This window comes from Peromyscus maniculatus, chromosome 9, assembly GCF_049852395.1.
Source record: "Peromyscus maniculatus bairdii isolate BWxNUB_F1_BW_parent chromosome 9, HU_Pman_BW_mat_3.1, whole genome shotgun sequence".
NCBI lineage: Eukaryota > Metazoa > Chordata > Mammalia > Rodentia > Cricetidae > Peromyscus > Peromyscus maniculatus.
Window position 1 is genome coordinate 7,675,273 of NC_134860.1, and position 12,574 is coordinate 7,687,846.

Consider the following 12,574-nt stretch of genomic DNA (forward strand, 5'->3'; position numbering starts at 1 on the left):
CCTTAAACTCAGCTTTATGGCCAAGAGTGAACTGACCCTGTTTGAACAATGTAAAAGCATTCTCATCTAGCAGCAGCTCTGGCAGAGTGGAGGGTTTTGTTCTGTCTGTATTTGCCAACGCGAAAATTCCCCCTGCAACTCAGGACTTAGATCTAAGCTGTCCTAAATTAATGCTCAAAAGGCCAAACGCTTCCACTGGAATCTTTTCCAGCCAATGCTCTTCATAATATTGTTGAATTTTGACTCCAATTCTCCCAGAGGAGTCTGCATGCAGATTCCCATGGTCAGAAATCCAAGGACACAGCTCCTCTATGAACTCCAAAACCTCTGTACTTATGCTGTTCTGCCTTAACTCCCCTAGTTTCCAAACTCTCTACAAGCGAGTATACAAACATCTACTTACTATTTCCTGCCCCATAGTGGTTTTCCTTCCTCAGACTGCTAAGTCTGGAGTGGCTGCTTGTTCCTAGATGCTGTTTTCAGGTCCAGCACTAGGGAAATTCTGCTCTTACCCTAAGTTTCTTCCTACACAATATTCCTATATCTAAACCCTATATTTTTTCCTAATTTAATAGATAGATATTGAGAGATGAGAGAGATAAACTTGCTGAAGCCTAACTTTTCTATATACAGTTTTTGCTCCTGAAGAATAAAATACCTTAACCTCAATACAAAACTGGACATGTCCAACTGCTTCTGCAGTGGTCCCTATTCTCACTTACTTCCTCTTTACACAAGTCCCTCTTTGGGTGCTATCTGTGGGAGGTCAGCTCCCACTTTTTAAAAGGGTTCCTATGAAGAGGAGAGAGGGATAAGAAACTTTTAGCTAGAAAGATAGTGAAGAGGAGAAAGACAGAAACACAGGATAGCTTCAAGAGGACCTAGATTAAAACCCACTAGCCCCTTCTGCCTCCTCAAAAGTTCTTCTTATAACAATGCTAAGTGGGCCGGGCAAAAGACCTCCCCCTTGCTAGATCAAAGCATACCAACACAGTCAAGTGTAGACCCTTCCAAACACCTGGTAACCAGGCCTGTGGTCAAATCATCTCCTTAGACAGTGCTGCTGGGTAAAGCAAGCTCAGATTCTTGGATCCTGAGTAAGTTCTCACTAGGAAACCTCTGTGGGTCGCTACAATGGTAGAGTAGGTCATTACACTACCGGAGATCACAGGTGTAACAATCATGGATAAGTAGTGAGAAGTCAGAAGGCATCTATTGGTGAAATTATTAAGGCCATTCCACTTAGTTAAAAGGAAGATTTATTTAGTGGGCAACTTACAAAAAGGGAAAGGTAGGTCGCAGGGTCTGGGGAAGGTGTATCACAGTCCAGCGGTGTTCTCTGGAGCTCTGCTCAGTCCACCTCCACCGTTCAGGGTCCTGGCACAGAGAGCGCTCGCCCATCCAGCTCTAGGGTCTCCAGGCGCCTCTCCTGGCCCCGCCTCATAGGTGTGACAGTTGCCAGAGTCTCAATGGGGCTTTGAATTTCCAGATCCAAGCTGGAATGGCTACACACTACAGGCATCTCCAGAATCCATACTTACATCTCAGCAGCTTACTTCAGCTCTGGATTATGGCACACATGGTTTATATATTTCATAGGTCACCTTCACTCTTTTGCTATCCCAGAATCCAAATGGGCAATTGTGAAAGGCTGTGGGGAAAGAATTGACATAGTGCAGAAGGGAGAAGTTTCTTTCTTTTTCGAAGTACTTCATTGTCATGTTCTCTCAATATGGCTGTTTAAACACTAGGTAACACAGACTAGAGTGAACACATTTTGTCCCTTTCTTGATACTTCTTCTCATGCAGGAAGTGAATATGGTAGGTAACAAAGTGCAGACTTTTAAAAGCCAGACGGGTCATGTCCCCTTCTGAAAACCATGGGTCTTTTACTCAAGCAGAAAAGAAGCAGAGGTTACAAAGTGTCAGTGGTCTCTAATGATAAAATTGAAAGGAATACACAGATATTTGTGGACGAAAATGGAGACCATGGCATTGATAAGTGATAAAATGAATGACAGTGTAACATTCCCTTTTTATGAAAAATAACACATCTCAAATTGTCCTTAAAGGCTCAAGAAGAGAGTAAGTACTGACTCCAGGAACCAGAGAACACTCTAGAGTACTCTGGTCACAGAAACACTTCAACTGTTGCTTCTGACTCTGTTTCCACTTCCACATCTGTTGCTGTTGATCCTGCTTCTGCTGTTTCTGCTTCTCATGCTTCTGCTTCCTCTCCAGAGGCTCCAGGCTCTGCTGCAGCTGCTTCTGCTGCATGCCTTTACAGCTGTTGTTACTACTGCTGTAGCACAAGGTAAATGAACCCACTCTACAAATATGCAACCGGCATACTCACAGCTAGGATTCTGTTATTAAGGAGAAAGGAGAAAAGAATAAGTAAGACTGTGATATGTATTGAAAATAGATAATCATGTTTGACTTACAAAACAAATTCTCTTTTGGGCTAACATTCATGATGAACATATTTTCTTGTGGTGGGTTTATACTCAAGGGCATAGTCAGGCATTTCTCAGTATCACAATCATTTATACAGTTGGATCCCATTTCTACTTACATGGAAAGCAGTGTTATACAAATACAATCATCACAGCTGGCAAATGTGAGGGAAGCCATTGCCTTGGCCTGTTGTTAGAGAAATTCATCCACACAGAAGTCAGACTGCTGTTCCTCACCAAGAACCCACTTGCCTCCAGTTCCACTCACAGTACCTGCCAGTGTCTCCTGACACAGATAGATCTGACTGCTGTTTCATCTCTGACTTGAACTTGGAGTTTTCTGTCCCTGACCCTGCAGGAACGTAACACTGAACACTCCAGCATCTTCCTGCTCCTGAATCTTTTTTGTCTGGCTTTTCTTTTTTTATGTCTTTTTCTAAAGACATTTTTATTCCTTTACATGCCAACCATAGATCCCTGTCTCATCCCTCCTTCTGCTTCTCCCCCAGGTTTACCCTCGATCCACCCTCCTCCAAAAGTGTCAGAGCTCCTCCCATGGGGAGTAAGCAGAGCCTGGCACATTCAGTTGAGGAAGTACTAAGTCCCTCCCCCTGTCTGGACAAGAGCTCCCATCCTGCCCCAGACTTCCCGTCTAGATAAGAGCTTCCATCCTGCCCCGAAATTCCCATTTGGACAAGAGAGCTCCCATCTGGACAAGAGAGAGAGACTTCCTGAATCTGTCAGCTCTGTCTGAACCAAGTGTGCTGATAAGACCAAAAGCGTACCACAAGGAGATGGGCAGACATCAAGGCAGAAGTACACACAACAAACTGAAGAGCAATACAGCATCACCAGAACCTAGCCTGCCTCCAACATCTATACCTGAACATCAAAAATTGGAAGAAACAGAATAAAACAGCCTTATGAATAACATCATAAAGAAGGTAGAGGCTTGTGTAGAGGAAAAGACAAAAAATGGGAAGAATGCTATAAACAACTACAGTTTCCATTTTTAGTATAACTCTATCCTTCATGTGCAAATATATACATGATATGAGTTAAAAGTAACCTATTACTGAGCAATATCTAATAAAACCTAATGGAATATAATAAGTTTTGACTGTTGAGCTGTGCAGTCAGGGGAAGGTACTAACCATTTTGAGGAGTGTGAAGAATTTGTGTATAAAATATATGGTCCTTGTCTTTTTAAAGAACAATCTGTAAAATCACTAAGAGCAAACTCTCCAAGACTTTTAGATATAATTTTGGGTCATACTCATTTATCATTTTCAGAAACTCTAAAAAGCTGATGTACTGGGTAGTGATTATCTATAGATCCCATGTAATATGCTAATGCAATCTGCCAGTGGACATCAATTTAAATAAACTAAGCTGCATATTATCTACTGGCAGTAATTTCTGTAGGCTCCATACTGGGAAGTTGTTTAAAAGTGTCCTTTCCATTATCATTAAGTCTATCACTTCTCGATAATAAGGAGATGCAGATACTTGTGGAGAGTCATATCTCACATAAATATCTATGATACTGTTACCTTCTGGACATATACTTTAATAGGAGATGAACACTCACTTTCGTTCCCACATGGAAGTACTGAGGCATTTCCAAACAATCAGAGAGCAATCTCTGGCTATGGAAAAAAAGGGTACTGAAGCATTTCTCTTGATAGCCAAGAGAGATTCCTGGAATGGGAAACCTGACTTCTGGAGAGTTATGAGGAAATCTGGTTAGCAGGGAGGCAATGTCAGTTCCTCATGACATCAGGGGTGTCTCATGCCTGGACATTCTATTGTATCCTGGAGACTTTAGAATGTTATCTGATGTCACCTGTGTTGTAGCAACACCAACTGCCCTTGGACAGTTGGTTCAGTGCCCTTAAAGTTCAGCCATGAACATGTTGGGAAGACTCAGAAATCTATTGGGTAGAGAGAAAGGAGAAGGAAAAGAGACCAAAGAGAGGCAGACACAATCTGGCCTTCAGCCTCCATTTAAAACGACAAGAAATAAATGGTCCAGAAGATGGTACAGTAAGTTGTGGGCAGGAAATTGGGATGTTCCTGCAGGACATGCGCTTGAGCTGAATCTTCCAGTAATGGGACACAGGAGGTAGGAGTCTCTGTGAACCAACTGAACTTCCCTGCTTGTCATGGCTCCTGAAATTCAAGGATTCCAGAAGAGTAATTTGTCTGTCCCAGAAATCAGGAGCGAGGAAGGCCAAAGCTGTTGTGCTGGGAGCTCTTGCCTTTCAATCCTACAGGAGGGTAAGGGTTGAGAGGGAACAATAAGGCCAGCATTAGGGTAGGAAGTTCAAGTGAACTGTGCCCAGCAAAAAGCAGGTCATCAATGTACTTCAACCTCAGTGTCTTCATTTATTTACAGCCCACCATCTCTATGCACCCTCCTTTGTCACTAAGGCATCTTGGTGAGGATGGTGACCATGTTCTGCCCCTGTGTGGATTCTCCATTTTTGCCATGTGCTTAGAGTGACCTGTCAGGATATTTTTGCTTTTTTAATGACCTGAGTGCTTGTGGACTGTGTCAATTTTATCTTGCATTTGAAAGCCACAGACTAGTGAACACTGCATCCAAGTTGAATGCAGAGTCCAGTGCTGTTAATAAGCCTGAGGAGCTCTCTCCTTAGTTACTTAAAGCATGTGCTAAAGGATCAGAGGAAACCAGCTGGCTGAGACAACTATCTCCAGACACAGAGATGGGAGACCTAAGATGCCCAGCGGGGGCATCTCAATCCAGGGCAAAATTCTTTGGGGCATCACTTAATTGCTTGCTTACCTCCTTTCTCAAATACCTTCTCAGGTCTCAGGGTGACCTGTTCTCTATGTCTTTTCACAAAGCATGTTCACTTGTGTTCATTCATCTACCCACAGGGGCCTCCAAGGAACCACCACCCACTCCAACCAGGCTCTCAAAGAGGCAGGTGAAGCAGAAGGTGGAGAGCCTGACCACTCAGCTCCAGGTGATGACCGCCCAACGGAATGATCTGAGAGACCGCCTCATATTAGTAACCGAAGGATCCTTGGATAACAGGTGGTTACTGTTTCAAACTCCATGATGACTGTCTCAGTTCCACAATTTCACCCTTAGTTTATTTTGTCTAAGAAATGGGCTTCTGGGAGGTTGGATGCACCTTTAGGGTGTCCCTTTGCCCAACACCATTTCTCTAAATGCTTCCCTGAAGCAAACCTGGGCAGGATGAGATGGGGACATAGATGGTTCTGCTTCCTCCAAATGAAAGCCATAGCCTATGGCCTGAATCACATGACTCAGGGATCGAGGCAGTAGTGTGGGAGTTCCCAGCATGCATTTGGAGAGATCCTGTAAAGTGGTGGCTAGTGTGAGAATGCTGTTTTTTTTTTACTTGCCTGGAAAGACATTGTGTGCTGGATGCTTCTAGTAGCAGCTGGAGGGTTTTTGTACCACATCCTAATATGTGGCAGCAAGGCTTGGTACTGATGTCTGCTGCTCTTGGTCCTCTCTAAGATGACACAATTGCATGCATTAATTTGTCATCTCAATGAAAGCATTTTATTACCTTTCCCTCTCTCAGTTTCTCTCTCTCTCTCTCTCTCTCTCTCTCTCTCTCTCTCTCTCTCTCTCCCTCTCTCTCTCTCTCCCTCCCTCCCTCCCTCCCCTCCCTGATACTCTCTATGTCTCTATGTCTCTCTCTTTCTCATCCCTCTATCTTGTCTGTGTTTGTGTGTTTGTGCATATGTGTCCCTCTTCACCCTGCAATCAGGGGTCTGTGGTTGACCGTGAAGAAGTATCCATGTGTGCTCTCTGTTGTGGACTCGGAGCCCCATTTTGAGCAGCATAGCTCTTTGCCAGTCTGTTCACCTTGGTGCCAACTAGGAATGCCCTGGGGGAATTTATGAAGCTATCATGGTATTGCATCCCAACCTCAGAAATGTTTATGATGTGATTTTAGCCTCCATGTCAATATAGGCATCCTGGAATGAGAATCTCTTATTTGAAGACAGCAGAAACATCACAGTTTCTGGTGGGCCCAGACCTGTGGTAGACTCGTGGCAATTCCATACCAAGTTATGCAGGACTCCTGAGGGAGTTCATTCAGTCCCAGCTTCATCCCTCTTAACACCATGCCTCTGCAGGCCTGGGACCAGAAGAGCAAGTGTAATAAGCAGCCAGAGGTCCCAGTACTGTGGCATCTCATTAAATCCAGTAATATAGAACACACACTGAATTCATGTGATCCTTGAGGCCTGTATTCATAGAATTCTTTGCTTCTGAGTCCAGGCCCTATCACAGGCCAAATCCTTTCTATGAAAAGCTCAAGATGGAACATCAGCAGGTCATGTCAGACCTGCAGAATTTCGAGAATGAGAATTGGGAGGCCTCACAGAAGCTCAGTGAGCTGACCAAAGAGAAAGTCTTCCTTTGGTAAGTGCTTATCTTGGCAGGGATCCTATCCCAACAGTTGTACAATAGCCAACTCCAATTTCCTTTGTCTCTGAACTGCAGAGTCTGTAGATTTACTTCTGGTTTTTCTGCTTCATAGCCAGCAGCATTAGCAAGCAGCCTTTGGACTTATGCCTCTTTACTCAGTTCTGTTAAGGTTTAAAGAGACTATTAGCTCTTCCAAGCACCATATTGTCATTCAGTAGCCTCCAGATCAGTGGTTATTAACCTTTCTAATGCTGGGATACTTTAATACATTGCTGTATTGTTTTGATGACCCCAAACTATAAAATTATTTTGAGGCATTGTCTTAAGTTTATTTTGCTACTGTTAATAATTTTAATGTAAATGTCTACATAGGACATCTAATATGTATCCCTTGTGAAAGGCTCCTTAGATCCCAAAAGGTTCACAACCCACATACTGAGAACCACTGGTTCAGAAGAGCAATTGGCATCACAAGAGGGTTGTCAGGCAGGAGCTGACTGCTATGGGATCTATGCACCCTCTGGGTCTCCTCCTTCCCCAAATGTTCTTGCACATTACCTGCTGGTGTTTCCTCATGACAGCGGAATGATTAGGACAGGTGGAGTACACCTCTAGATTATGGAAGTGCATGAATTTCTGTTATTTGGGAGGGGTTCAGAAATAGTTTGATTCATGCAGGAAATAACTGTTCTCTGCTTTTGGCCTTGAGTGCCACTGTCATTGCTGTTGAAGGTTCTTGTTTACATCTTCCTGTGAACCTAGGATAGGGCTGGGTTGTTGAGGCATAGTGATGTGGGTGACCAGAGGTGGCTGACATGGTCTTACTATTTGGAGTGTGTTTCCAGTGATCTGCAGAGCCGGCTCCTGATGGAGCAGAGTCAGCTCAAAAAGAAATTGGATATGCTGAGGCAAGAGAAGGAGAACCTACTGGAGGATTGGGTCCTGCTGAAGCAACACTTGGGTGACTTGCAAGTGCTCAGTAAGGATCAAGAAGAGAGCAGTGACCTCCAGAACCAGCAACAGGAGGTAGGGACAGGCAGCTGAGTCACAGTTGTGTCCAGCATCATTTACATATGTATCCTTGCCAAATCTACCCATCCAGACACCTGTGCTCTATCTCATCACTTTTCTCATCCATCCACCCACTTCATAACATAAAATTGTTCATTCTGTATCTGTGCATTAGTATTTCTGGGAAGTGAATCTCCTCTGAGAATCTTTGTCATTGACATGTAATCCCTGATACTCTTCTTGAACCTGTAGTCAATGGGGAGAAACAGATCAATCACTCATCACACAGCTACATGTCATTATGATGGGAGGATTGCTATACATAGACTTGAGTTTATGAGTAAAAAATTCTCTATCCATCTCCACTTAGACTGACCAAGCAGTGTGCTCCCCTAGGCCATTTTAGTACCCAAAAATGGGAAGCTGAATTTTGGGACTTTTCCTAAAGGCTGGTGTGCTTATTCGAAAGACAACTGCTCCTCTATCACTTTGTTGTATTCGTCTTACCCCTTTCTCTAATTCTCTCTCACTCTCTGGTGTGTGTGTGTGTGTGTGTGTGTGTGTGTGTGTGTGTGTGTGTGTGTGTAATAGAGGCATATGGGAAGTATAGTGCATATTGTATGTGGATGACAGCTAGAGGAGACGACTGGGCGTCTCTCTTTGTCAATCTCTGTCTTATGAACTTGAAGCAGGCTTTCTCATGTCCCCAGGAGCTTTTAATTTCATGAGATTGACTGACCAGCAAGCTCTTGGGATTCTCTGTGTGTTTGCACTTGTGTGAGAATGTATTGTCTATACTATACTCAACCCTCCACTAAGGACACAATCTTGTAATGAACAGGAGCAGCAAAGAATGGAAGAGAGACTCCAGAGCTTGCTGAAGCAGAGGGAGCTGGTCACACAGCAGAAAATCCTGGCATTAAAGCTGCAGCATCATTTGACTGTCTCCCAGATGAGACCCAGGCTGAAGTTGGGGTATGGAGCCAATTGGGTCCCCTGTACCAGGGCTCTCTGTCCTTTGTGGGCTTTTGCTTATCAGCAAGACTCCCTTCTCCAAGCATGGGTAGACCAACTCAGAACTCAGAGAATTATGCTGGTCCCGTCAACAAGAACTTCTGTCCAGCAAACATTATGTTTGATACTCCCTGGGTCTGTAGACTTGTGTCCCATCCCTCCCTTCTGGTTTCTCTGGTATGTTCTCAGCAGGCTTTCCTTGAACACAGAGCTCTGCCTGCTTATGCCTACCAAGTGTGCCTCATAATATCTGACTGAAACTACATTTTTATACAGGATTAGCACCTCTAAGATCAGATTCACACCCTTGTAACTATTTGATGTAACAATGGCTGTCTTCATTGTTTGAGCATTTCCCATGTAAAGTGTACTGGGGATATAATACGTTTAGTCATTGGCAGGATGAACCCAGGTAGATGTGTCTGCTGAGGATTTTTCAGAACCTTCACTGAGTGTTGTATAACAGACTCCTCTAGAGTACCAGGATGTAGATTCCCAGCTGTAGGCCTAAGGATAACACAGCTCTTTTTGTTTATTGCCAGAGACCATGCAGTGACAATATTGTCAGACACATGGTCAAGAAATACTACTTTAGCATGACAGGCTCCATCTTGTGTATTACCTGGGTGAAAGGTGCCTTCTGGGCAGGAGGCCTGATCTTTTTACATGACCTTATTCAGCTGTCTAGTTTTCAAAGTTGTATTAAGTCTATGTATAAAAATGAGGTGGTCTTTTTAAAATTATTTTTTATTCATTTTACATACCAACCACAGATCCCCCTTTCTTCCCTCCTCCCACTCCCGACTCACCTTCTTCCCTGACCCTTCATCCCCTCCTCCAGCAGGGTAAATTCTCCCATGGTAGGACAGTTAAGCCTGATACATTCTGTTGAGGCAAGACCAAGCCTCTCCCCACTTTATCAATCAAGAGCAAGGTGTCCGACAAGAGGTAATGGGATCCAGAAAGAGAGCTCATGCACCAGGAATAGATCCTGATCACACTGCCAGGGGCCCCTCAAACACAACCAGCTCCACAACTGTCCCCCATATGCAGTGGGTCACAACTGTCCCCCATATGCAGAGGGTCACAACTGTCCCCCATATGCAGAGGGTCACAACTGTCCCCCATATGCAGAGGGTCACAACTGTCCCCCATATGCAGAGGGTCACAACTGTCCCCCATATGCAGAGGGTCACAACTGTCCCCCATATGCAGAGGGTCACAACTGTCCCCCATATGCAGAGGGTCACAACTGTCAGTCTAAACTTCCTGAGTTCCTTTGGGCTTGGTTCAGTTGTTTCTGTAGATTTCCCCAACACGATCTTTACCACCCTTGCTCATGTAATCCCTCTAAAAACAACAAGAAGGAACACAGCTTGGAATTTTAAGGTTTTCTCTATCAAACCTGTGAGAGCATTGTATAACATGGAGAGGAAAATAAAATAATATCAATTAAATTCAGGAATAAGGACAGGTGTATGTGATGGTGCATGTCTTTAATTCAAGCTCTTTGGGAGCACAGGCAGGAAATCTCTGGCCTCTTGTAGCTATCCTAGTATATGGATCAAGTCAGCCAGAGATGCATATTGTAACCCTGCCTAGAAAGAAATAAACAGAAATTGGACAAGAAAACAATGAGGTAGTTGATGAGAAACTCATCATGAACGGTCTGTGTATCTCTACTGTGTGATTATATATGACTTTAATATGCTACTCCTTTTGTTTAAATGGTGTCTCTATACTGTAGGAAAAACGTGAGTTCTTTCTCATTAGAGCACAGTACATACAATACTCATACCAACATCTGATACTTGTTAAGGGCAGAAAATAATTCAAGGCCCAGCTATTGTGTGACACTTATTCCTTAGGGGTATATACAGTGACTGCTCCCAAAGATCAGTGTTGATTGTCCAGCCCAATTTAGTTTTTGTGATATCACTGAATGACTGGTGACATGGTGGATCCCCACCAGGACTCTGCCCTTACTAACTTCCTCCTCTAGGTCAGAAAAACTCCAACATGAGCTGGAACAATCCACAGCTCAGGATGAGAACCTCCTGACCACAGAGCTGCTGCAGCAGGAGCACTAAATGTCATAAGTAAGTGAGCCACCATGACATCCCATCCCCAGCAACATGGCATTTGTGGGTGGAGTTCTTCCTTGATTATGGTTTCCTATGTGTGAATAGGCTCTGAATTTATCTAGCTAGTGACCCAGCAAGGGCGTTTTTAGAACTGATTGCCTTTTCTTCTCTCACAGCACCCTTTATGAGAACTGAGGAGGCTGAAGGAATCCATAGTCAACTAGAAACACTGACATTCTCCACTCTATGATCAAGGCCTCCTCAGAACAAGATATGTACTACAAGTTGTGAAATCCACCAGTGAGGCAAATATCATCTGCCCTGCAGGTCGTCTATCCATAATCTCATCCATGTGTCTGTTGACTCACTAGTTATGGAATAAAGAAGCCATCAAGAAGATGCATGAGATTCAAAAAAGTAAACACCAAGAATTATACAGAAAAAGCTGACATCTACCAGCAAGTGTTCCCAGTGAGGGCCACAACAACAAGGAGAGACAATATGATTCCACTCATAGTTACTCTGAAAGTTTATTGCTACAAACTTTTGGTAGCTGGCTGAGTCCTGAGCCCTTCATATGTGGAGGGACATATGTCAACGGAGACTGTGTTGATGTCATGCTGCTATCCAGACAGAACACACAAGGGAAGCATATTCTCACTCCAGTACAGTGCTGGACCTACTCAATTTCATGCACATGTGATAGTGAAGAGAATTGTTCTGAGAGATGATTTAGGAAGGATGTCACCATGAGCTTTTATGTCTTTTGGTAAGAGATGCTCCCTGTGTCATTTTTTACTCTTGAATGGGCACACAGACATATGTTGGCAGACAGAATCATATAGTGGCAACATGGCATAAGATCAACTTTGGCAAGGACTTAACCTAGAAGCCCCAAAGTGGCATGACTGCACTTGTCTTGAGGAAGTTATTTCAGTTCAGGATTCTCTTTCAACTTGTGTCCAAAGCCAGCCACAGAGCGCAGGACATCTGCATGAAGAAAAAACTTCTTATGTAAATAGTTTTGGTTTGTTTTCGGGTTTTCATGAATTTAGGTTTTGTTGTTCTTTGTTTTGTTTTGCTGTTTTTTTATTTTTTATTTGTTCTTTGTTCTTTCTTTGATTTTATATTTTGCTAAATCTATACACTGGATATACTAAGCACCCCTTTAAGGCCCTCCCTATTCAGTCAAATTTCTGTAATTTCACAAATAAAAAATTACTTCCAACTCTTCATACTTTCCTTTAAATTTTTTATTGAAGTTACCTACCAACCACATATCCACCTCTCATTGCTCCTCCCTCTCCTGCCTACCACATTCCCCCCACTCCTCCTGCCCTCCTCCAACAGGGTAAGTTCTCCCATAGGGGACAGCTAAACCTGGTACATTCTCTTCATTCTGAAAGTAACTTTGTAGTCAGGTGTGGTGTCACACTCCTGTAACATTAGAACTCAACAGACAGGGGTGGATCTCTACAAGTCCCAGGAAGCTTGGGCTACATTGTGAGTTCTCAGCTAAACAGGGTTACAAACCAAGATGGTATCTTGGGTGTGAATCACATGGCCTA

The 12,574-nt window shown here is 43.6% G+C and overlaps 1 protein-coding gene across 3 annotated transcripts; it reads left to right on the plus strand.

Moving 5' to 3' along the window:
• The first annotated feature begins 1,950 nt into the window (after nucleotides 1-1,950).
• On the plus strand, nucleotides 1,951-12,239 carry LOC143267240 (disks large homolog 5-like). Of its 3 annotated transcripts, XM_076544293.1 has the most exons (7): nucleotides 2,007-2,314; nucleotides 2,966-3,400; nucleotides 5,361-6,891; nucleotides 7,743-7,923; nucleotides 8,750-8,883; nucleotides 10,925-11,021; nucleotides 11,183-12,239. In XM_076544293.1, exons 3-6 carry the CDS (start codon nucleotides 6,788-6,790, stop codon nucleotides 11,010-11,012), a joined length of 507 nt encoding a protein of 168 aa, XP_076400408.1. In that variant the 5' UTR covers nucleotides 2,007-2,314; nucleotides 2,966-3,400; nucleotides 5,361-6,787; the 3' UTR covers nucleotides 11,013-11,021; nucleotides 11,183-12,239. The 3 variants fall into 3 exon arrangements, 1 of the variants encoding a protein (XP_076400408.1); XR_013042193.1 differs by lacking the exon at nucleotides 2,966-3,400 and having other exon boundaries at nucleotides 1,951-2,314; XR_013042192.1 differs by lacking the exons at nucleotides 2,007-2,314; nucleotides 2,966-3,400 and adding an exon at nucleotides 3,408-4,502.
• The last annotated feature ends 335 nt before the right edge of the window (nucleotides 12,240-12,574 follow it).

Bases quoted from the DNA above. Each gene is read 5' to 3' on its own strand.
- LOC143267240 (XM_076544293.1), top strand. From the start codon at position 6,788: ATGGAACATCAGCAGGTCATGTCAGACCTGCAGAATTTCGAGAATGAG. The intron at 7,924-8,749 runs GTAGGGACAGGC...TGTAATGAACAG, and splicing joins TCCAGAACCAGCAACAGGAG to GAGCAGCAAAGAATGGAAGA. The intron at 8,884-10,924 runs GTATGGAGCCAA...TTCCTCCTCTAG, and splicing joins AGACCCAGGCTGAAGTTGGG to GTCAGAAAAACTCCAACATG.